At 42.6% G+C, this 25433-nt stretch overlaps 1 protein-coding gene across 1 annotated transcript in view; it reads left to right on the top strand.

The window, feature by feature from the left end:
• DGKI (diacylglycerol kinase iota) overlaps positions 1-25433 on the top strand; it is a 1705262-nt gene that overhangs the window by 362751 nt on the left and 1317078 nt on the right. Inside the window, 1 exon segment of the mRNA XM_030215620.1 lies at positions 16767-16883. Within this exon segment, the coding sequence (XP_030071480.1) occupies positions 16767-16883 (117 nt within the window).

A 25433-nucleotide genomic window follows, 5' to 3' on the forward strand; every position in this document is an offset into this window, starting at 1 on the left:
GGCTTTGGGCCCGCCGTCACTGCATGTTTCTCCAGGCCACGTATCTTGCAGGCGTAAACAACAGTCTGGGCGACAGGTTAAGTAGGATAATGCAACCTCACGAGTGGTCTCTCAACAGGGCAGTTGTCCGCAAGATCTTCCGAGCGTGGGGCTCCCCCTCGGTGGATCTTTTTGCCACTCAGATCAATCACAAGGTCCCTCAGTTCTGTTCCAGACTTCAGGCCTACGACAGGCTAGCCTCAGATGCCTTTCTCCTACAATGGGGGTCAGGCCTTCTGCATGCGTATCCTCCCATACCTCTGGTGGGGAAGACTTTGCTGAAACTACAGCAAGACCGCGGAACCATGATTCTGATTGCACCCTTTTGGCCGCTTCAGATTTGGTTCCCTCTTCTTCTGGAGTTGTCCTCTGAAGAACCGTGGAGATTGGAGTATTTTCCAACCCTCATCACTCAGAACGAGGGGGCGCTTCTGCATCCCAACCTCCAGTCTCTGGCTCTCATGGCCTGGATGTTGAGGGCGTAGATTTCACCTCCTTGGGTCTTTCTGAGGGTGTCTCCCGAGTCTTGCTTGCCTCCAGGAAACATTCCACGAAGAGGTGTTACTCTTTTAAATGGAGGAGGTTTGCCATCTGGTGTGACAGCAAGGCCCTAGATCCTCGCTCTTGTCCTATACAGACCCTGCTTGAATACCTTCTGCACTTATCTGAGTCTGGTCTTAAGACCAACTCCGTAAGAGTTCATCTTAGTTCTATTAGTGCTTATCATTATCATGTGGAAGGTAAGCCTATCTCTGGACAACCTTTAGTTGTTCGATTCATGAGAGGTTTGCTTTTGTCAAAGCCCCCTGTCAAACCTCCTATGGTGTCATGGGATCTCAATGTCGTCCTCACCCAGCTGATGTTAGCTCCTTTTGAGCCACTGGATTCCTACCATCTGAAGTATTTGACCTGGAAAGTCATTTTCTTGGTGGCTGTTACTTCAGCTCGTAGAGTCAGTGAGCTTCAAGCCTTGGTAGCCCATGCTCCCTATACTAAATTTCATCATAACAGAGTAGTCCTCCACACTCACCCAAAGTTCTTGCCGAAGGTGGTGTCGGAGTTCCATCTGAACCAGTCAATTGTCTTGCCAACATTTTTTCCCCGTCCTCATACCCACCCTGCTGAACGTCAGATGCATACATTGGACTGCAAGAGAGCACTGGCCTTCTATGTGGAGCGGACAAGCCCCTTCAGACAGTCTGCCCAAATGTTTGTTTGTTTCGACCCCAACAGAAGGGGAGTGGCTGTCGGGAAACGCACCATTTCCAATTGGCTAGCAGATTGCATTTCCTTCACTTACGCCCAAGCTGGGCTGACTCTTGAGGGTCATGTCACAGCTCATAGCGTTAGAGCCATGGCAGCGTCAGTGGCCCACTTGAAGTCAGCCACTATTGAAGAGATTTGCAAGGCTGCGACGTGGTCATCAGTCCACACATTCACATCTCATTACTGCCTTCAGCAGGATAGCCAACGTGACAGTCGGTTTGGGCAGTCGGTGCTGCAGAATCTGTTCAGGGTTTAGAATCCAACTCCACCCCCCTAGGCCCATTTTTATTCTGTTCCAGGCTGTACTCTTAGTTAGATGTTTCTTCATAGGTCAATTTTTGTTATGTCCTTGCCGTTGTGAGGCCCAATTGACCCTGTTTGTTGTTTTGAGTGAGCCTGGGGGCTAGGGATACCCATATGTGAGAACAAGCAGCCTGCTTGTCCTCGGAGAAAGCAAAGTTAATTACCTGTAGCAGGTATTCTCCGAGGACAGCAGGCTGATTGTTCTCACCAACCCGCCCGCTTCTCCTTTGGAGTTGTTCCTTTCTTTAGTTTTGCTTCATAAGTTGACTGAAGCGGGACTTTGCGCGATGGGCGGGAAGATGGCTTTAGCAACTTTTGTTGCTAGGAAGATTTTCCGGACCTGGGGCTGCCGTGGCCGTCACCCATATGTGAGAACAATCAGCCTGCTGTCCTCGGAGAATACCTGCTACAGGTAAGTAACTTTGCTTTTTCTGGAATGGCTGAGGGATTGAGGTATGCCAGGGGGCAAAGCCACGATATAGGGGGGCGGAGGCAAGACAGAGTGGGGCAGGGCTTGTACTAAAATCTTCTTCTCAAAAATCAGGACCCTTCGGCTGCTCTGTTCGAGACTAGGCTTCCACTTCCCCCTCCCCCCAGGGTGCGTAACCTTTCTTTTCAAGTGGGGCATCTACAAGGGACAGCTTTCTTCTTTCCACTAATGGCTCTTAAGGGCTGACATGTTCTCCCTCATTACCTGCCAGCCACAGGACTGCTGCAACCTAATGAAAAATCCCCTCCCAGTCCAGGGGCTCCGTTCTGGGTATTCCTCCCCTTCTAAACCCCTCCTGCAGCTCCTTCTTTGTGAATCCATCTGTAACAAGGGTAATGTAGATACGGGGACAGTGCCTTAATCATCACAATATACAAATCTTCATACTTAAAACAACTTTACATTGAACACAATACCAAAAGCCCTCAAATGCATAAGCAACTACTTAACATTCCAAAAACACCTAAAAGCCCACTTCTTTAGAAAATTCTTCCCCCGACAATCCCACATAATCAAATTCTTCCCAGACAATACCACCACCAATAGACACACTACGATATTTGATCACTAGCAGATACTGAAACTAGGACAATACTACCTCTAACGCCTATTTAATGTGTTTGACTGAATTTCTTGTAAGCCACATTGAATTGACTATCAGATTGGAAAGTGTGAGGTACAAATGCAGAAAAAAAATCTCTCTCTCTATATATATATATAAGCAGCTGTTGGTCTTTCCTTTCACAAGCATTTGATTGCATTCACAAGGGCTCTCAAAAAAGTTCAAGGCACAAGAGAACAGTTCACAAGCAATTATCAGAAGGAGCCCTTTTCTCACAGTTTATAAGCTCCTCCAGGTAAGGGCATGCAGAAAGAATCCTTTAAAGCCCTTTTTAACAGTTCAGCACACTTTTGTTCACCATCAATTCATACAGTTTAACTCAGTAAGTTCATCAATGCAAACAAATAGTAGCAAATAATCACCTCACCTTCTTTAGTTCACTTCAATAGCCCTTCAGCAACCAGGGCTGGCAGATCACCTCCCACTTCACAGCAAAAATCCTCCTGTGGCCTCCCACTCTTCCTTTAAGTGCTAGCGATCTCTGGATCTGTAGTCTCCCAATCCATTATTGTCCATTCCTCTGGAAGTTCTGGAGGCAGGTCCTTCCCCCCCTCCAAGTATTCCATGGATTTTCTTTCTTCTGAAGTGTCTTTCTCAGCTGCTTGGACTCTGAGATCTTTCAGGACATCCTCGCCCTATGCTGGGTGGAATTATATACTGTTTCCTGACCTCACCCAGTGGTATTTTCTTCCCTCCTGCTCCCTCAAGTAGAGAATGGGGTAAAGGGCCCACCTTTTCCTGAGCTACTTCTCCCCCCCCCCCCCAAGCTTTGTTAAGAGTGCACTCCTTTTTTTTCTGGCCTGCCTTTCTCCTTTAGTCTCCCAAGAGCTTCTGGGTATTGTAGTTTTGGGGGGCTCCTGCTTCTTAATAGGGACTTGGTTACCAACCTTGTCACAATATGTACAGTGCAATCCGCTTAAGTGCAAGGGTGTGGGACTAAAGAAATGCTTGCAGTTAACCAGAGCATGCACTTAACCATTGTGACCCAAAGAAGCTTGACATCTGATAAACATATGTACAGTACTGTTTATTATTATACTAGTAAAAAAGGCCCGTTTCTGTTTTAAAGGAAATGGGCGCTAGCAAGGTTTTCCTCGGAGTGTGTATGTTTGAGAGAGAGTGTGTGTGAGAGTGACTGTGTGAGAGAGAGTGAATGTGCGAGTGTGTGTGACACAGAGTGAGTGAGACTGTGTGCGAGTGTTTGTGTGAGAATGAGAGTATGTGCCAGGGTCCCCCCTCTCTCCCAGTTGCAGGGTCGTCCCCCCCCCCCCCCCCGGGGTCTGTCTCGCAGTTGCAGGGGGTTCCCCCTTCCCCTTCCCCCCCTCCCCAGTTGCAGGGTCCCCCCTCCCTCCCTCCCTTCCTCCCAGTTGCAGGATCCCCCCTCCCTCCTTCCTCCCTCCCTCCGAGTTGCAGGGTATGTTTGTCTCCCCCCTCCTTTTGTCCTCCAAGTTTTAAGGCACTGTCTATCCAGTTGAAAGAGCTTTAGATTTGTTTCAGATGGAACAACATTTTAAAAACGACAGTGTCAAGCAGCTGCAAGTTTTTGCTTGTTTTTCAGTGTATAGCAATGACGGCTGCGTAGGGGAGTGGAAACAGAGATTAACCAATGGGCTTCATTGCTTACCGTAGACTTGCTTTGCTGACTTCCACTCCTGTCTATTGAACTTGCTGCAGCATCTCATAGGTTTGCAACCTTTGTTTTGAGTGAACGGGGATGATGGCTGCGCTGTAGTAGGAGCCGCTGCTCTTTGCCTCCTCCATCTTGCGAGTCGCCAGTGGACCCTAACCCCCGTCCTGAGCCCTCACCCGCCTCCTGCAGATTCAACACTCGCCGCAGGCACTCGCTCGCCATGTCGCCGCCCTCCTTTTTCGTTGTCTCCGATTGAGGGCGGTTAGTGTGCGCGGGTGCTTCTGGAGGTTCGCAGGCAGTGTGCAGCGATTCCTAGGCAGGGGGAGGAGTAGGGAAACACTCTCCGCATGTTTCCCTACTCCTCCCCCTGCCTGGGTCGCTGTTTGCTGCTGGCTGGGTCGCAGTTTCCCTGGGTCGCTGTTTTCTGCTGGCTGGGTGGCGGTTTGCTGCTGGGCGTCGGGCTGGACTCAGAGGCGCAGCCAATCAGTGGCACTTGTTTCATGACGTCACTTTTATCTACTCCACTCCATTAAGTAGACCACCTCTGGCCGGAAGCCACGGTTCCAGGCAGCCTCAGAACGTTGGAGGTGAGAATTATTATATAGGATGTACAGTATACAGTCTCAGTTAACTGACATTAGGCATACTTGAAGTAATAATCAATTATAGTCCTCTCGACACTCTTGGGTCTGTGAGTTCCATAGACTACGTCTGCCAGATGGTAAAAACTGTCATAGCACCAGTGCCGTAGCGAGGGTGGCTGACACCTGGGGTGGGTCGCCACTGCGCACCCCCCCCCCCCCAGGTGCAGCACGGCACCCCCCCTCGGCGTGAACCCCCCCCCCCCCCGGAGCGCATTGTTACTTACTTTAGAAGCGAGGGGCGGGTGGGAGGGCCGATCCGCCCCTGAGTCCACGTCGCTGGGAGCTGCGTTGGCTCCATTGGTTCCTTGCTCTCTTTGCTCCGGAACAGAAAGTAACCTGTTCCGGGGCAGAGGGAGCAAGGAACCAATGGAGACGACACCCCCCCCGGCGGCATGCACCCGGGGTGGACCGCCCCATCGCCCCCCCTTCCTACGCCACTGCATAGCACTGACATCCAGTGGCCTCCAGATAGGCCCGCATGGTGTTGAGACTCTCCAGCGCTCTTGCAAAAGTGATAGGAGAAGGTTGTTGAATTTCATCAGCATGTGCCTCGCTGCTCATTTCATCATCTGTTCCATCATCAGCTGTTGTTGCCTACGTGTAGACGCATATCTCGACATCAGTGCTGTCTTCAGCTGTTTGTAGATCGTAATCAACAGCCTCCGGAATCAATCTGCCCTCCGTGTCCGGCTTCTGTGATGATGAGGGGAGCAGGCACCCGAGAACCCATGGTGGCGATTAAGGAGCCAGCGAGTGGAGACCCCTTGCCACGGGAAAGAAGTCGAGAAAGAGAAGTCCTTGTGCCTGAAGGATCCGGAACAACTCTGGACGTGAAATTGGAGAGGATTTGGCTAACGCTGGGTAAAATCAATTCAACTCTTCAAAATACTTCAGAAAAGGTAAATACTTTATCCGTGAAATTTGAGGACATGGTGAAAAATCTAGAAATGGTTAAAGAAGACTTGACTATACAAGTTAAAGATTTTAAAAAAGATGTTGTTCAATTGCAAGAATTGGTTGGACTTGGGGATCTGATATTCAGGGGGGGAGGGGAGGAGGGAGGGAGAGAAATCTTTGTTAATTGTTACTTACTCATTGAATATGGGTTATCAGAATGTTGCAAATAATATGTATGAGTTTTCCTGTTAAAAACTTTAATAAAAAGATTTTTTAAAAATGACGGTGATAAAAAACGAGTTGGCTATGCATAGAAAAATTGAACAGATTGAGAACTTGAATAGAAGCTTAAACCTCCAAGTACTGAATTTTCCTAAAATTCCTGGCAAGACACCTATTGATTTGTTTAAAAAATATTTGTTGGAAAATTTGAAGATGCCTCAAGGACTTATTCCCCCTATAAATAAAATATATTATTTGCCAACAAGTCCAGGTGGAAAAGAATGAAATAAAGACGGTCTTGGAGTGGATGGTATAGACCTTAACAATCTGTCTGCAATTCTGGAACAATCCATTGAAATACTTCCTGACATTTTTCTTGAGTCTGAGATTGAAGGGGGGCAGACTCAAGAAAAATGTCAGGAAGTATTTTTTCACGGAGAAAGTAGTGGATGCTTGGAATGCCCTCCCGCGGGAGGTGGTGGAAATGAAAACGGTAACAAAATTCAAACACGCATGGGATAAACATAAAGGAATCCTGTTCAGAAGGAATGGATCCTAAGGAGCTTAGCCGAGATTGGGTGGCAGAGACGGTGGCGGGAGGCGGGGATAGTGCTGGGCAGACTTATACGGTCTGTGCCAGAGCCGGTGGTGGGAGGCGGAGCTGGTGGTTGGGAGGCGGGGATAGTGCTGGGCAGACTTACACGGTCTGTGCCCTGAAAAGGACAGGTACAAATCAAGGTAAGGTATACACAAAAAGTAGCACATATGAGTTTATCTTGTAGGGCAGACTGGATGGACCATGCAGGTCTTTTTCTGCCGTCATTTACTATGTTACTTTGTTACCCAGGGAAAATCTGCTACAGTACAAAGAAAAGAAAGCCACAGACAGAATCCCCCTTATAGTTACATACAACCCAGAGCTGGAGAACCTGAGGAAAATCATAAGAGACCTACAGCCTCTACTCCAGGAGTGCTGGCCTTCCGACAGCCACCCAACTTAAAACACAAGCTAATCAGAAGTAAACTCTCAACACAGACTGAAAAAGAAAAGGGCACGTTTCCCTGTAACATATCCAGCTGCAAGCTATGCCAAAACATTTCACAGGACCCACAGTCATTCACAAAGGAAAAATATTCAACATAAAGGAATCTTTCACATGCTCATCTTCCAATGTGATATATATCATTCAATGTAAAAAATGTAACGAAGGATGCTATATTGGAGAAACAGGCCAGATGCTTAAGACAAGATTCAATTTACATAGACACAACATGAAGAAAGCTGGTGCCAGTCAGATTCCCACCCCTGTGGGCCAACACTTTACAGGACCAGGACACTGCACCAGTGATTTCACAGTAAGAATCCTGAAGGGTAACTTTAAAACAACACAGGAATGTAAGACCTTTGAAGTCAGAATGATTGAATATTTTGACACCCAACAGACAGGACTTAACAAGGATCTGGGTTTTCTAGCCCATTATAAACCATAAAGTTGTATTTCTCTGTTTATCACCCTCCTCTCACCTACCCACACCCATCCTGTTAGACTATCAGTGAAATGAAATGCTTTGATGTACCCATGCATACCTCTTACCCACCCCCAACTTGCTAGACTGTCATTGAAATGCTTTGATGCTTCACTTATATATACTATCAACTAACACATTTGCTTATTTCCGATCTGACGAAGAAGGGCAACCTTCGAAAGCTAATCAAGAAATGTATTAAGTTATGTCCAATAAAAAAGGTATCATCTTATTTTCTTTTCCATGTTTTATTTTGTTTGATTTCTATTGATAACCTTTAAGAGTGGACTAACACGGCTACCACACCTCTCTACATCAGCATTGAAAATGTCACGAGGTGCAAACTTGTTCAAGATGGTAGGAACAACTGAAACAACCCAATTTTCAGCACCAAAGTCATCAGTGTCTTGTTTTTCACCATGCTGTTTCTTGAATTTTATACTGTTCCTCTCTCTCCATCTTTACATCCACCCAACAGTGGCTTTGAATTCAGTTAGTCCAAGACTTTCAGCTAGCTGGTTAGCTTTCTCCATAAGCAGTGGACCACTGACAGGAAACTGTCTGCTCCTGACTCGAGAAAACCACCGAAGAAGAGCATCTTCTACCTCTTCAGCTTTTCCCGCCCGTTTTTGTTTCCGGTGTGGATTTGTATTGTTTTGCCAGTCTTCCAAAAGTTGGTCTTTGTGCTTCAAGACACGTGAAATTTGACTGGGATTGACACCATATTCTTTAGCAATAGATGCTTTGTTTGTTTTCTAATTTTTTAAGAACTTCTATTCATTCAGCCAGTGTTAAAGTCTTACAGTTTCACTGCGACAACGACCCCGGTGTACGCTCTAACAACAGTCTTTCGCTTACTCTGCCTGTGGCAGTTAAAGAGGCAGTAAATTTGAAATCTCGTTGGTTGTCATGCACCAATCGGCTTCCATATTCCATGCACACGCTTATGCGGAGTCTTTCCTGCAGAGGAGCGGTCTTGAACCATGCATATAAGTGAATCTTGCACTTATCAGTGGTGCACTAAACCAAAGTTTGTCCCCATAGAAATTGATGGTACCAAAAACGGGACCGAAGTACGGCATGCAGTTAAACAGAGCATGCGCTTATCCGATTTGTACTTAAATGGAGTACTCTGTATGTGTGTGTATATATATATATATATATATATATATATATATATATATATATATATAGCCGTTCAGCCCGTAAAAACGGGCTAGTATAGGAAGGGGGGGTTGAAAGGCCCCCCACCCCGCCGCCGAGTTCACCGCTGCCCCTCCCCTTCCGAGTTCCCCCCCCCCCCCGGAGCCGTCGCCACCCACCTTCCACCCGGTCGGGCCCTCGCTCCACTATTGAAACAGCGAGGGCACGCAGCACACAGCTCTACTGCTGAGCTGCCGTGGCCTTCCTTCTTCTTCTCTGCCTGTGTCCCACCCTCGTGTGACGTAACGTCGTCGAGGGCGGGACACAGGCAGAGAAGTAGAAGGAAGGCCGACGGCAGCTCAGCAGAGCTGTGTGCTGCGTGCTCTCGCTGTTCAATAGCAGAGCGAGGGCCCGACCGGGTGGAAGGTGGGTGGCGGTGGCGACAGCGGTGTCCCTCACAAATGCGCAGTAGAGACCCTCTCTGTTCCGCCCCCGTCATCACGTATTGACGCGGGGGCGGGGCAGAGAGTGTCTGTACTGCGCATTTTTCAAGTGAGTATGACACTCGCCATCTACTATAATAAAACTCACCCTTAACGTTCGGAGGACACTGACGTCAGTGAAGCCAAGCTCTGACTTCCTTCAAAAAGGTTCGAAGGTTCGTGGTGGTGAAGCCACCAAAATCGCTCCGGGCCCCGCCCTCGAGGGCGGAGCAATTGCAGAACAATGAAGGGGTTGGCAGGGAGGGAGGCAGGGAGGCGGGGGGGTGGGAAATCGCTCCGGGCCCCGCCCTCGAAGGCGGAGCAATGGCAGAACAACGAAGGGGTTGGCAGGGAGGGAGGCGGGGGGGGGGGGAAATCGCTCCGGGCCCCGCCCTCACGTCAAACGTCATGACGTTGGGGGCGGAGCAATGCCAGAACAACGAAGGGGTTGCCCAGGGACGGAGGGGGGTGTTGGCGACGAAAACCTTGCTAGCGCCCGTTTCATTTGTTCTGAAATGGGCTTCTTTTACTAGTTTATATATATTGATGATAGATAGATATAGATATGCACTGTAGCAAAGAACCATATACTACTTTATAGTGACTCCAGGGTAGTCTCTGTCATTTCATAGAAACTCATTTATCTCCTTTTTGTTCTCATTTTTCACTCCTTGCCATTACCTTCCTCCCTTTCTTTCATATCTAATTTTGGCTATTGCATTAAAAGGATATCTTCATATAAATAGCAGGTTTTATATAAGCAGATTGTGTGAGACATCTGATTCATTCTATTTACTTGTGAGTATCCACACCAAGTTTAAATGACAATGGGGCATGGTAATGGCATAGAAATTGAGTTGTTTGGGTAGGTCTTGTTTATTAATTCGGCTACTTCCTAGGCATTAAATACAGAGGACTAGCCTCCATAAATAAGGACGAGGAAGTGCCAGGCTGCAAAGGTATGTATACTGACTCCTTAATTCAGTAGAGGGGTGCACAACTCTCCACTGAACTGGAAGACAGACCAGAATTAATAGAGATGAAGAGATAGGTTTCCTTCCAATAGTTTATTAACTCACCTAAGCAAGCAGTGCAGGTTTATTATAAGAATATAGTCATATTCTTATGGGAGATCCGTCCGACAGAGTGACTGGCTGGTCTAACATGTCCTGGACTCTCCATTGCATATGAGCTGTTAGTTCCTTAAATATCCTTTTGGCTAACATTATTTCCAATTAGCCTCAAATCTGATGAACATGTTTACGCCTAATTTTCCAGATGGCCGTTATTGCGCCCTTCACCGCAGATTTTCACAACTGTCCCAGGAAAAAGCCCCTTCTTTCTACACCTGGTCCATAACCACAAACTTCTCTTTTTGTCCTGCACCTGGTGTTTATTAAATTCTTTTCAGTTATTTTCGTCAGGGCCTAGTTTCACAACTGTCAACTGCCACAAACAGTGTTGCCAGGTGGCCGGTTTTACCGCCCAATTGGGCGGTTTTCCGCGACCCGCCGCAGGAAATTTTTGCCCGCGGCGGGTTGCGGTTTTTTGGGCTGTTTTTTGGGCTTCCGGGCGGTTTTTTGTGCGGCTTTTTCGGCCGCGGGGGGCGGGGTTAGTGACATTTTTGGGCGGGTTAGTGACGTGGGAGGCGGGGCCGATGACGTGGGAGGCGGGGCCGATGACGGGGAGGCGGGGCCGATGACGTCGGAGGCGGGGCCGGTGACGGCGGGGGCGGGGGTGATGACGCGGGGGTGGGGGTGTCAGGGGCGGGGCTTGTGTTTGGCCGGGTTTTGGGCTGGTTTTTGGGCTGGATTGGGCTGGAAAAAAAATTTCCACCTGGCAACCCTGGCCATAAACTGTTGCAAACACAGTAAGGAACTTCTGGTAATCATTTGATACGGACAGGCCTTTTGATTTCTACTTCTAGGCCTATCAAACCTGCTTGACCTATCTTTTCCAAAAGGCAGCAGGCTGCACCATTTTTCTACAGTCTATACTATCAATGTGTGTTTCCCTTTTTAACAATGGGAACTCATGTGGATATAAAAAATTGTAGCATTTAAACCTGCTTCGAGGCAGGCATAGTGCCTGCCTGAAGGGGCAGTTGGAAGTGCCAAACCCAGACCCCTTCCCCATCACTCTCTAGACATGGAACCCCTCCCAAGTCATCCTGACCCTCCCACCTTAGGCAGAGAAAAGCAAAGAGTAAACTACCCCCCGGCAGACAATAACCCCCCACCCAAGGCCACCTCCAGCAGACAGTAACTCCCACTTGAAACCCCCCAACAGACCTCCCCACATCCGGTCCCATCCCTAGCCTTACCAGGGTCCCTGGTGTTTAGTGAGGACATAACTGATTTCACATTTCTTATGCTTGTCCTGGAATGAGGTTCAAATTGGCTGCCTTGACCACTAGCAATAATATCATGGTTCTATTGCTAGGAATCATGGCTGCCATTTTGAACCCAGGACTAACAGGAGCTACTGGGAATTGCTGTTTTTCCCACTATACACTAGGGACCGCAATTAGGTGGGTGATGGGATCAGGGGTGGGGGGTGGGTCTTCTGGGTGTAGTTATTTATTTATTTATTACATTTGTACCCCGCGCTTTCCCACACATGGCAAGCTCAATGCGGTTTACATAGTAACAATAAAAAATAATTACAAAGTTGTAAGAAGGATATACATTTTGTGGTAAGTGCAAAACTAATGGGGTTAACGGAAAGTAAGTTAAACATAGGAGGGATTGGGTTCAGAAGGAAGAGAGTGTTGGGAGGTAGGCATAGAAGATGGAAAGGAATGGATATGGGGGTAGCAGAAAGGATAATGGGTAACATGGTCAGAGTATAACTATTGTCAATTAGAATTGTATGGGCAAGTTTTGGTTAGGTTGGATCGTTAGGGTAGGCTATCTTGAAGAGATGGGTTTTCAGTGCTTTTCTGAAGGGCAGAAGGCCGTTAATGGTACAGATAGATCTTGGTAGAGCATTCCAGAGCTGGCTACCTAAAAAGGAAAAATTGGATGCGTGGAAGGATTTGTACTTAATACCTTTATAATAGGGGTGGTGTAGATTGAGGTAAGTACAAGATGATGTCAAACTGTTCCTGGTTGAGAGGTCAATAAGGTAATTCAAGTAGGTGGGGGCTTCTCCGTGTAATATCCTGTAAATCATTGTGTGGATTTTAAAGTTAATTCTTTCTCTGATGGGGAGCCAGTGAAGTTTCTCTCGAAGAGGTGTTGCACTGTCGAATCTTGACTTACCAAAAATAAGTCTGGCTGCCGTGTTTTGGGAAGTCTGGAGCTTTTTCAATAATAGGGACTTACAGCCTAGAAAAACATTATTGCAGTAATCAACGTGTGTAAGAACCATGGATTGTACTAGGTTCCGGAATGTATCTAATGGAAGATATGATTTTACTCTTTTCAAAATCCACATTATATTAAACAACCTCTTGTTAATAACTTTAGCATGGTTTTCAAAAGATAAATGACTATCAATCGTGACTCCAAGGATTTTCAAGTTGTCTGATATGGGAAGTTTAACCTCTGGGATGCTAAGAGTAGTTGGGATGAATGGAGAATGTTGAGAAGATAGGACTAAACATTGTGTTTTCTCTTTATTTAATTTCATCCTGAAAGCATCAGCCCAGGAGGTTAAAGTGGTCATACCTGTGTTAATTTTATCGGAGATTTCAGATAAGTCAGTTTTAAAAGAGATGAATATGGTGACATCGTCAGCGTAGATGAAGGGATTGAGGCTATATTTGGCTAGTGCTCTGGCCAGAGGAATCATCATTAGGTTAAAAAGAATTGGAGAAAGCGGAGATCCCTGTAGCACTCCGCATTCCGATAGCCATGGAGATGACATCTTTATAGGTCCTTTGACTTGGTAGGATCTTGTAGTAATGAAGCTTTTTATCCATTTAATAATGTTGCCACCTATCCCGAATTTGTCTAAAAGTTTGGTTAAGATGTTATGATGAACCATGTCGAAGGCACTAGATAGGTCGCATTGCAGAAGAAGAATATGGTTCCCAGTTGCTATTTCTTGTTTAAATTTGGATAGTAAGGTAATGAGGACCGTTTCTGTGCTGTGGGCCAAACGAAAGCCTGATTGTGATTCATGCAGTATGGAGAATTTTTCAATATAATCATTGAGCTGTATAGTCACTCTGTTTTTCCATCAATTTTGTAATTAGGGGAATGGAGGCAATAGGTTGGTAGTTGGTAATGTCATTTGCAGGTTTCTTGGAGTTCTTAGGAATTGGTGTTAGTAATATGTTACCATGACTGGTGGGGAAGGAGCCTTGTTGGAGTAGGAAATTTAAGTGAGTGGTGAGGTCAGCTATGAAACACATTGGAGCGTTTTTCAGAAGGTAGTTGGGACAAGGGCCCAATTGGCAATAAGACCTAGAGAGTTTGGAGATGGTCTTGGAGACTTCTTCAATAGTAAGAGGGGTGAAAGTGGTCCAGTAACGGTCTGCTGGAACTTCAATTGGGTTAGGGTCCAGTTCATCAAGAAAGTTGTCTACAACGGAAGTGACTTGGGAGATCGATTGCGAAGATCAAAGATTTTGTCATTGAAATACTTGGCTAATTGGTCAGCAGAAGGACGGTTTGAAGGTGACAAAGTTACTGGATCAGTATTTAGGAGGGTTTGTATAATTTGAAATTGTTTTTTTTGTATCTGCACCAGACACTGTAATTTTGTTTGTGTAGTAGTCTCTTTTAGCTCGCTTGATGGCGTATTTGTAACTTCTTTGAGATTGCTTCCAAGCATTGAAGCTGCTATGATCTTTCAGTTTACTCCATGCCTTTTCAAGTTTTCTGGCTTGTGACTTCAAATTTTTCAATAAATTATTGAACCACGGTGAAGGTTTGCGAGTACGTAATTTTTTGGGGCGTAGTGGTGCAATTTCATCTAAGATCATTTTGCATCTATCGTCCCAGAGTGTGAGGAAGAAGTCAGAATTTGGTTGCGTTGACCAATTATTGGCATAGATGAGTTTCCAAAAATTGTCATTGTCAATCCTTCCTCTTGTGAGAATCATTTTGAGGTCTTGTAATTTAGATTGGTCCTTTTTTCGCCATTGTAGGGTGAAGAGTGCTTTGTAATGGTCGGACCATGGTGTGGGAGACCAGACAATATCAGACATAATTAAATTTTGATCATCAGAAATTTTGTATGAAATAACATCAAGCGAGTGACCCTTTATGTGAGTGGGTTGTGAAGGAGGTAGAATAAGGTCACACATGTCAAAAGAGGTGTAGACAATTTTGGGTATGTACTGATTTAGAGTCCTCCTAATAGATTTAAGTCACCTAATAATATAACATCAGGGTTATTAATGCACGAGTTGGATATGAAGTCCATGAAGGTGGTGTGGCTATGGGTCCAATTACAGGGGGGGGTCTGTAGAATAAAATACAGATTATATAGTCACAGAGTGATGGGTTGTGAAGTTTTATAGTGGCGATTTCAAGTAGCAGAGTAAGGCTTTCTGAGATGGGTTCAAGAGTGAAATTGGATCTGAAGATAGCTGTTATTCCTCCTCCAGTTTTCTCCTTTCTAGGCCAATGTAATATCTTGTAATCAGGAGGGCAAAGATCAAGTATAATGGGATCTTATCTGCAAGGGTGGTCTGATTGGAGGGGGGGGGGGGCTAGTAGTACCCAGTGTACCTTAATGTAACTCACCTTGAGCTACTACTGAAAAGGTGTGAGCAAAATCCAAATAAATAAATAAAATAATAGTGCAGGATTGAGGTGTGCCTGCAGTTAGTGAGCAGTGATTTTACAAAGCTGCTCCCTTGCACATGTGGACTAGAGTAGTGTTTCTCAACTTCAAGTCAAGTCAAACAAATTTCAACCAAGTAACCCCGCGCTCCAATCAGCTCTGGCAGTGCACATTCCAAAAACTGTTATCTATACATTTTATTTTTCTAATCATGTTGGTCTCAGTATCTTGCTTTTGCTGTCCTCTGTCTTCTCTTAACTCTCTTGCCAGGGTCTTTTGTTCATTTGATATTTCATCTCTCACCATGTCCATCATCCATCTGCCTTTCCTGTGTCCCTATCTTTCCTCATGTTCAGCATCTCCCCTTTCTCTGTCCCTGTCTTTCCCCATTCCCATTATCTCCCCTCTCTGTGTCCCTGTCTTTGTTCATGCCCAGCATGTCCTCTCTCTGTGTCCCTATGCTTCCCCATGCCCAGTATCTCCTCTCTATCTCTATCCCTCTTTACAACTTCTCCCCCCTTTCTTCCCTCCCATCCCAACATGATCCAGCTTCTTTCCTATCCTTCCCCTGTCCCCCACGTAGTCTGGCATTTCTCCCTTTCTTTCCTCACTTCTGCCCCCTGCCCCAAGATTCAGCATCTCTCTCTCTCCCACTGTAGGGCCAAAATCTCTCCCCTTTTCTTTCCTCTATCCCCCATGATTCAGCCTCTCTCTCTTCCCTTCCCTCACCCCCAGATTTAAGCTTCTCTTTCTCTCCCTCTCTCTCCCCTGCCATACATTCATCTCTTCTCTCTCCCTCCCTCTCTCTCCCCACTCCTGTCATGCAGCCATCTCATTTCTGTATCTTCCCCCATTCTCTCCACCTGCCTGTCTCTCTCTGTATTTCCCCCATCCAGCATCAGCCCGACTTTCTCTGTCTCTCTTCCCCCCAATCAGCAATGTCCTCTTTATCTCCTGTTCACCTTTGGTGGTAAGCCAGCAGCAGTGTCAGTGGTAAAATCATGTGAAAATGCACAGGACCATTTCCCTGTATGCACCACTGTCAGCTATGCCAGTCATACCTTCCCGATGCAGGAAGTTATATCTGAGGAAGGGCATGACCAGCAGATGTAGCAACAGTGTACAGGGAAATGTTCATGTTGTTTCTGCAGCTGCTGCCAACCTGGGAAGGCAAGTGGGAGAGAGGGGAATGTAACAAACTGCAGGAGGGAGGAGCAGGGAGTGACCTAGGTGTGACAGAACCTTTGTAAAATATAGTGGGGATTTTTCACATCCCAACCTAAATGTCTCAGTTCCCATATACTCATCCTGTCTAAAACTGGGCTCCATATCTCTCAATCTTTTCTGTTCCACTCTCTTAATGTCTACATTTCTCTGTTCTCTCTCTCTCTCTCTCTCTCTCTCTCACTTTCTCATAAACTTTGCTGCTTTTTTCTCTTCCTCTTTTATGGGAGCACCATGTGGTTTTTGTTTCTCACTCTATGTTTCATGGAGATTTGTGAACTTTCTTTCATATTCTAAATGCATATACTTTAGTCTGAGTGAATACTTGTATATGCTTTCTTTCTCCTGATTAAATAAATTTCCTGTCTCACATAGGTAACTCTCTCTGTTCTCTCTTTCATCTTCTCTATGTTCATGGATAACTCTTTGACTATGCCCTTCAGCCTTCTAAGTGCATGAGAGTTTACTCTGTTGCATGGTTACTTGTATATTCTCTCTCGCTCCCTTCAATCTCATGGATAACTATGCTTTTTTTCAGTTTCACAATAAAGTCACCTGCTTCCTGTTACATCACATTGAAGAACCATGCTCCTTAGGAGCTCATGCTGCTGTGATTATCCCCCCTAGCTGGATCATTAGAGTGAAGAAGCCTCAGGTAAATGCATGCCAAGCTCTTTTTCAGGAACACCATTTTTACCATATGCCCTATCATGGCATTCCTGTTCATGTCACACATTGTCATTAACTAGAAAAAATTAGCTGCCAGTAATATAAATAATACCCCCAAAATTCAGCTTCGGTGGTCAGTGTTTAATTTAAACGCTAGCTGCTTCATTTTTTTTTACACCAGAATATTCAGTGCCAGTATGGGCATTGCTAACTATCCAGGTATATCCTAACTACTGGCAGTTATCCAGGTATCACTGATATTCAGATTGGCACCTAGATAGCTAACTGGATAGTTATCCTAACTTTATCCGGGTAGTTACCCAATTAGTAGACTGAATATCACTGTTAGCTGGATAACCAAAAAATATGCCCATGCTCAACCCATAGACGGCCCCAACACTACCTGGATAGTGCCAGAGTGGTCAAAAAGGATTTTCAGCAGCATTATCCAGATAATGCTGCTGAAAATCTCAGTATGGTCTTCATGAGCAGAACTTAGCCAGGTAGGAGTGGCCCCTGCCAGGATAAATCCTGCTGAATATTGATCCAAATCTTTTTTTATTTATTAACAAAAATGTAATATATCCTTTCCTTGGAATTTCTATCCAAGATGGTTTATAAGTACACAGAAAACAACAAGGCAAGCGATCTGCAAAATCCAACGTGGAAAACAAACTAGCAGATCAATATAATATCGAAAAAAACTTTATTGAAGATACCGTATGTAAGACAAATGCCCGACACAGGCCGTGTTTCGCCCAACAATAGGGCTGCGTCAGGGGCTATAATAAACAACAAACATAGCAAATTATAAAACATAAAAAATCTTACAAAATATGTATCTCTATAAAAATGTGCATAAAACATCAGTATGAATAATAGTGTACATGTAAAACATAGACATGAATTATAAACATTGAGAGTCTCTTTTGATTCAAAAATAATATCAACGTTTAAAAATGTATTAAAATGAACAAACAAAATAACATTAAACGCAAATTATTATTTAAAAATATATATAACACATAAATATGCATATATAAAAATATATATAGGTATGGCAAAAACCTCAACATTGTAAATTAAAAATTAAAAATTAAAAACATATATATTAGATATAGAATACCAGCAAAGAAAGGGCACTGACTTACACAAAAAAATATTAAATTATAAAACCATTAAGAAGCATAAAATCAAGGACACATACCTAGTCTATATCTTTCTCGAATAGGAGCGGCTGAAAGAAGAGGAACGTATTTAGAAAATACATATAATGATATAAAAAATGGAAATATAAAAAAAATTTAATTGAAAAAATAATTTAAAAGATAAAAATAATAATAATAATAATAATAATGAAAAATGCACATCAAATAGGCATGTAATACTTACTAATAAATAATGTATCAGGACAAGGATAAAAGGAATTTCCTTTATAAAAAAAACCAGCATAGACACCACAAACCAGCGTATTCCTAAATGAATAAAAATAGACAATAAAAATGAAAAATGTAAACACGACACTAATAATTAAAAAAGTGGAAAAATATGGTGAACAGATATATGAAAAATGTTTTACAAATAAACAATGAGAAAAATGTGAAAAATAATGAATGAAAAAATAATACTAATGCTAAAAAATGTGAATATGCAAGTGCCTATCAAATATCGAAAACTAATATATTATTGACCAAATCGTGATTACAAGTGTGAATTATGTGAATCTCTAAAAATGGTGAATAATTGATACATGAATCCATATATCAAAAACTAATGTGCTATTGTGTAAATTATATGAATTAGAGTGGTGCTCTAATATGACCTAATAGGTATAGAGTGTATACCTCCATGCACATCTATGTTTCAAAAATAAAGAGGCTAGCTGAGGCTACTCACACACTGCTCTCATACTCTGTTGCAAATATTGAAGTCCGGTGGGTGAACAACGCAAAATGAATACTAACAGCGTCTAAGTCTGCATCCAATCACTTTAAAGAAAATGATTCTAACTACTAGAAAATCCTGTGGAGCCATGCTAATTAAAAGAACCTACGTTGACTCCTAAGATAACCAAATGTTTGCTAACTGAAGCTCCGTGATTAATACTCACGGCATCGAGAGCCTGTCACTGGACAGCATGTCATAAAAAAACCTGTTTACACGCTGGTCTCGATCTCCGTGATGGGCGCTGACAGCATCACATGATCCAAACTAGCAACTTGGTAAAGGAGTATGAATAACTCATTAAAAGCCATACTTATAAAAAAAAACATAAGCTGTCTCAAATAACTATCGAGTGGAGCTATACTGTACAAAAATGACAGATGGAAAAAGAATACTCACTATATGACGCCCAGTGATTGATGAATGGTCTACTGTTAAAAGGCTGGAAAAAGCCGTTGGGGGTGAAAATGCTTCCTTAAATACATCATTTCTGGTTCAGATTGAAACAACAACTAAAAGTCGTGATTGGCTCTGACCACATAAGTGACAAGATGATGAGAATGCACCTTTTAACTCAGGGTGAGGATTTCATTACTTATATTTCACCTTTTTTTATGTTTTCCCATATATTTTCATCATTTTAACATTACTATTATTACTTATTTTGACATCTCAATTTCATATTCACTTTATAATTACGTAGGATCTCACGAATCACGCATCACACCTGATTTACATAAGTTTTGTTTTGCATAGATAATCATTAAATACTATCATCAATTTTACTATGTCTATTTTTTGAAAATAGTTGTTATATTGCATTCTCATCATCTTGTCACTTATGTGGTCAGAGCTAATCACTATTTTTAGTTGTTGTTTCAATCTGAACCGGAAATGATGTATTTAAGGAAGCATTTTCACCCCCAACGGCTTTTTCCAGCCTTTTGACAGTAGACCATTCATCAATCACTGGGCGTTATATAGTGAGTATTCTTTTTCCATCCGTCATTTTAGTATAGCTCCACTCGATAGTTATTTGAGACAGCTTATGGTTTTTTTTATAAGTATGGCTTTTAATGAGTTATTCATACTCCTTTACCAAGTTGCTCGTTAGGATCGTGTGACGCAGTCAGCGCCCATCACGGAGATCAAGACCAGCGTGTAAACAGGTTTTTTTATGACATGCTGTCCAGTGACAGGCTCTAGATGCCGTGAGTATTAATCACGGAGCTTCAGTTAGCAAACATTTGGTTATCTTAGGAGTCAACGTCTTTCAACTAGTAGGTTCTTTTAATTAGCATGGCTCCACAGGATTTTCTAGTAGTTAGAATCATTTTCTTTAAAGTGGTTGGATGCAGACTTCGATGCTGTTAGTATTCATTTTGCGTTGTTCACCCACCTGACTTCAATATTTACAACAGAGTATGAGAGCAGTGTGCGAGTAGCCTCAGCTAGCCTCTTTATTTTTGAAACATGGATGTGCATGGAGGTATACACTCTCTATACCTATTAGGTCTTATTAGAGCACCACTCTAATTCATATCATTTACACAATAGCACATTAGTTTTTGATATATGGATTCATGTATCAATTATTCACCATTTTTAGAGATTCACATAATTCACACTTGTAATCACGATTTGGTCAATAATATATTAGTTTTCGATATTTGATAGGCACTTGCATATTCACATTTTTTAGCATTAGTATTATTTTTTCATTCATAATTTTTCACATTTTTCTCATTGTTTATTTGTAAAACATTTTTCATATATCTGTTCACCATATTTTCCCACTTTTTTAATTATTAGTGTCGTGTTTACATTTTTCATTTTTATTGTCTATTTTTATTCATTTAGGAATACGCTGGTTTGTGGTGTCTATGCTGGTTTTTTTATAAAGGAAATTCCTTTTATCCTTGTCCTGATACATTATTTATTAGTAAGTATTACATGCCTATTTGATGTGCATTTTTCATTATTATTATTATTGTTTTTATCTTTTAAATTATTTTTTCAATTACATTTTTTTATATATTTCCATTTTTTATATCATTATCCACCTTATAATTGAAAGAGAAAAACGCCTAGATTTCGACCCAAATTGGGAGATAGACGTTTATCTCACAAAAACGAATAAATCGGTATAATGGAAAGCCGATTTTGGACGTTTTCAACTGCACTCCATCGCGGAAGCGTACAAAGTTGACGGGGGTGTGTCGGAGGCGAGGCGAAGGTGGAACTGGGGCGTGGTTATCGGCCGAGGAGAGATGGGTGCCTTTCGCCGATAATGGAAAAAAGTATGCGTTTGTAGCTAGAATTTAGGGCACTTTTCCTGGACCCTGTTTTTTCACGAATAAGGCCCCAAAAAGTGCCCTAAATGACCAGATTACCCCCAGAGGGAATCGGGGATGACCTCCCCTGACTCCCCCAGTGGTCACTTACCCCCTCCCACCACAAAAAATGTTTCACAACTTTTTATTTTCACCCTCAAATGTCATACCCATCTCCCTGGCAGCAGTATGCAGGTCCCTGGAGCAGTTGTTAGGGGGTGCAGTGGACTTCAGGCAGGTGGACCCAAGCCCACCCCCTCCCCTACCTGTGACAATTGTGCTGCTTAATGCTTAGTCGTCCAACCCCCCCAAACCCACTGTACCCACATGTAGGTGCCCCCCTTCACCACTTAGGGCTATAGTAATGGTGTAGACTTGTGGGCAGTGGGTTTTGAGGGGGATTTGGGGGGCTCAACACACAAGGGAAGGGTGCTATGCACCTGGGAGCTCTTTTACCTTTTTTTTGGTTTTTGTAAAAGTGCCCCCTAGGGTGCCCGGTTGGTGTCCTGGCATGTGAGGGGGACCAGTGCACTACGAATCCTGGCCCCTCCCACGAACAAATGCCTTGGATTTATTCGTTTTTGAGCTGGGCACTTTCATTTTCCATTATCACTGAAAAACAAAAACGCCCAGCTCACAAATTGTCAAATAAAACATGGACGTCTATTTTTTTCGAAAATACGGTTCGGTCCGCCCCTTCACGGACCCGTTCTCGGAGATAAATGCCTATGGAGATAGACGTTTTTGTTCAATTATGCCCCTCCACATGTACTTTCTATATATGTTCCTCTTCTTTCAGCCGCTCCTATTCAATGAAGATATAGACTAGGTATGTGTCCTTGATTTTATGCTTCTTAATGGTTTTATAATTTAATATTTTTTTGTGTAAGTCAGTGCCCTTTCTTTGCTGGTATTCTATATCTAATATATATGTTTTTAATTTATAATTTTTAATTTACAATGTTGAGGTTTTTGCCAAACCTATATATATTTTTATATATGCATATTTATGTGTTATATATGTTTTTAAATAATAATTTGCGTTTATTGTTATTTTGTATGTTCATTTTAATACATTTTTAAACGTTGATATTATTTTTGAATCAAAAGAGACTCTCAATGTTTATAATTCATGTCTATGACGTAGCCCTATTGTTGGGCGAAACACGGCCTGTGTCGGGCATTTGTCTTACATACGGTATCTTCAATAAAGTTTTTTTGATATTATATTGATCTGCTATTTTATAAGTACACAGTACTCAGTAAAACATCAGCAACAACATAAAACAGGTAAAATCATTACAGACCCTCCCAGTGTTAAAAAAAAATTTTCAGTGCCTTCCGGTATCCTGTATGTGATAATACATAATTCAGTGCATTTAGCAATTGAATCCATCCCTCCTATGCTAGCTGCTTAAGGGGTCCTTTTACTAAAGTGTGCAAGAAAATGGTGTAGCCATGTGTATTGGATGTGTGCAGGTCCATTTTTCAGCGCACCTGCAAAAAAGGCCGTTTTTTGCCGAAAATAGATGTGCGGCAAAATAAAAATCAGCATGCGTCCATTTTGGGCTTGAGACCTTACTGCCACCCATTGACTTAGCGGTAAGGTGTCACATGTTAACGGTGGTAATCGTCAGTGCACCTACACTGCCAATTACCACCCTGTTAGCGCCATTCAGTAGAAAATAAAAAATATTTTCTGCTGCGCATATTGGACCTGCGTAAAAAATGGAATTACCTCCAAAGGCACGTGGTAGCTGGGCGGTAGTTTGAAATTGATGGTGTTGGATGTGCGTAGGCGCCTAAGCACCTTAGTTAAAGGGCCCATAAATGCTTTTTTTCTCCACTTCTGCTTTCCCCAAAAAAAATTTTTATCAGGATCAAGAAATAAGCTCTTTTGTGCAGAGCATAGTTTGTGTTTCATACTTCTTTTATTGCATGTCAAATGATATTTTAATCCAGTGCCTTTTAGGATTGTTGGCGGTGGCCAGATGGCTACAGGAACATAGATTGATTTTGAATATTGAAAAAAACAAATTTTGTTTGATTACTGGATGGTTGCAACATTAAGCTTGTTTTGTTTGGTATGTTGATGACCCAGTGTGCAGTTTTAAATATTTGGGGGTCATTGTGAATGCTAATTTAAGCTTTGAAGAGCAGTTAAGATCAGTGAAACAATAGTTAGATAAAGGCACATTGCACACGTTAATCCATGCGTTTGTAGTTTCAGTGCTAGATTATGCAAATGTAGTGTATGCAGGATTGTCTCAGGTGAATTTGAAGAGACTTCAAAGACTACAAAATACAGCTGTTAGGTAGCCTTAAGAAATAAGATCATATTACACCTTTATATAATAGTTACCATTGGTTACCTATAGAGCAAATAATTAAGTTTAAGGTGTTGAAGTTGGCACATACTGCATACTATTACTGCCAGCCATCTTATTTGCATACATTGGCACTGCCATATATTCCCAGTAGGGCATTAAGGTCTGCACAAGACCATAGAATACCTCACCAACCTGATTTTTAGGGGAATGGACCCAGAAGAGGGTGTTCTTTTACCTAGCATCATATTGGTGGAATGATTTGCCTAAAGAGATTTGAGGTGAAGTTGATGCAAAATAAGTTTAAAGTAAGATTAAAGATACTTTTATTTACTCAGATTTTTGGAAGTTGAGTGGGGTGTGTTGAGGGGTGAGCCCAGCAACCCTGTATAACACATGTAATTCCCAGAAAACAGGTTGACAAATGATCCACAAGATTCAACAAGGAGAATAACACAGCAGATCACAACAATAAAAAAAATCAAAAGTCTAGTTTATTCACCACTTAAAACAATAAATAAATAAATAAATAAATACTTAAAAGCCTGATATAGCCATGCTTTGCCCTCTCAAGAGCTGTGTCAGGGTCTTGCAAGAATACACAGAGGTTTAGTTTCACAGTTTCACCTACTGGTAAAGCAACTTCTCTCAAAGAAGAGCAGTTATGTCGGGCTTTTAAGTATTTATTTATTTATTTATTTATTGTTTTAAGTGGTGAATAAACTGGACTTTCAATTTTTTATCCTTGTGATCTGCTGTGTTATTCTCCTTAACACATGTAATTGACTGTTATTTTGGTTGTGTGCTTGTGAAAACTATATTTTCTGCTGTGTAGTTGGACTTTACTATCAAAGAAATGGCATTCTTTTTCTTGAAATTTTAATTTCTAAATGTAAACCACTTTATATTGAACAAGGTATGCTGTATATCAGATGTAAATTAAACATAAACATGTATTCTTAATGCATTTGGTCCTTGCTGCCTTGTATTATCAGTATGGTCAATGCATGTCATCATGAGATTTCTCTCCATTCCTGGTTTTCCTGCAAAAGTTTACTGTATTGGAATTGTCAAAATGTGGTATACTGTCTCAGACAGTAGTTAACCACTGTTATTGCCAGAAGAATCCTAGTTTTCTAACTCCAGTTTTGATTCATTTTAGTTCTTGTTTTGTTGAGAGCAACATAGCACTAGCCCAAGCTGAGAACTTCCTCTCACTACCTAACACCTGTTCAGACTGAGAGATGGAAAATTAAGGGGTTAGGGATCCCAGGTCTGACATATCAGGAAGAATTCTAGGTCAGGATAAAACTGAGTTAATAAACTGCATGTTGAGCTAAACACTGCAACAACACTAATCACTTTCATGGGAACAGTGACTGCCATAGTCTAGCTGGATTTTCTACAGCTTTTAATTTGACACCTAGTAAGAAATGAATTTCACATAGAAACAGAAAATGACGGCAGATAAAGACCATATAGCCTATTTAGTCTGCCCATCCATATCATCTCCCTTAGAAATTCTAGGTGCTTGTTCCATGCTCTCTTGAATTCAGAAACAGTCTTCATCTCCACCACCTCCACTGGGAGACCACTCCATGCATCCACCACCCTTTCCATAAAAAAGTATTCCCTTAGACTTGCCTCCTATGCATTTATGCCATGGAGGTATTTCAATTTCTTTATCATATCTCCCCTCTTCTGCCTTTCTTCCAAAGTATATATATTGAGATCTTTAAGTCTGTTCCTAAACACTTTGGGGCTCATTTTCAAGACAGAAAAACATCATAATGTGGAAAAAGGACATTTTTCTATCAAAAAAGGTCAAAGTTGAGATTTTTTGACACCCCAATTTTAGACATTTTGCTCCACAGTTTGTCCGAATTTCAAGGGGACATTTGTGGTGGTGATGGTGGTGGGGGGGGGGGGGGG

The sequence above is a fragment of the Microcaecilia unicolor genome, chromosome 10 (assembly GCF_901765095.1).
Source record: "Microcaecilia unicolor chromosome 10, aMicUni1.1, whole genome shotgun sequence".
Taxonomy (NCBI): domain Eukaryota; kingdom Metazoa; phylum Chordata; class Amphibia; order Gymnophiona; family Siphonopidae; genus Microcaecilia; species Microcaecilia unicolor.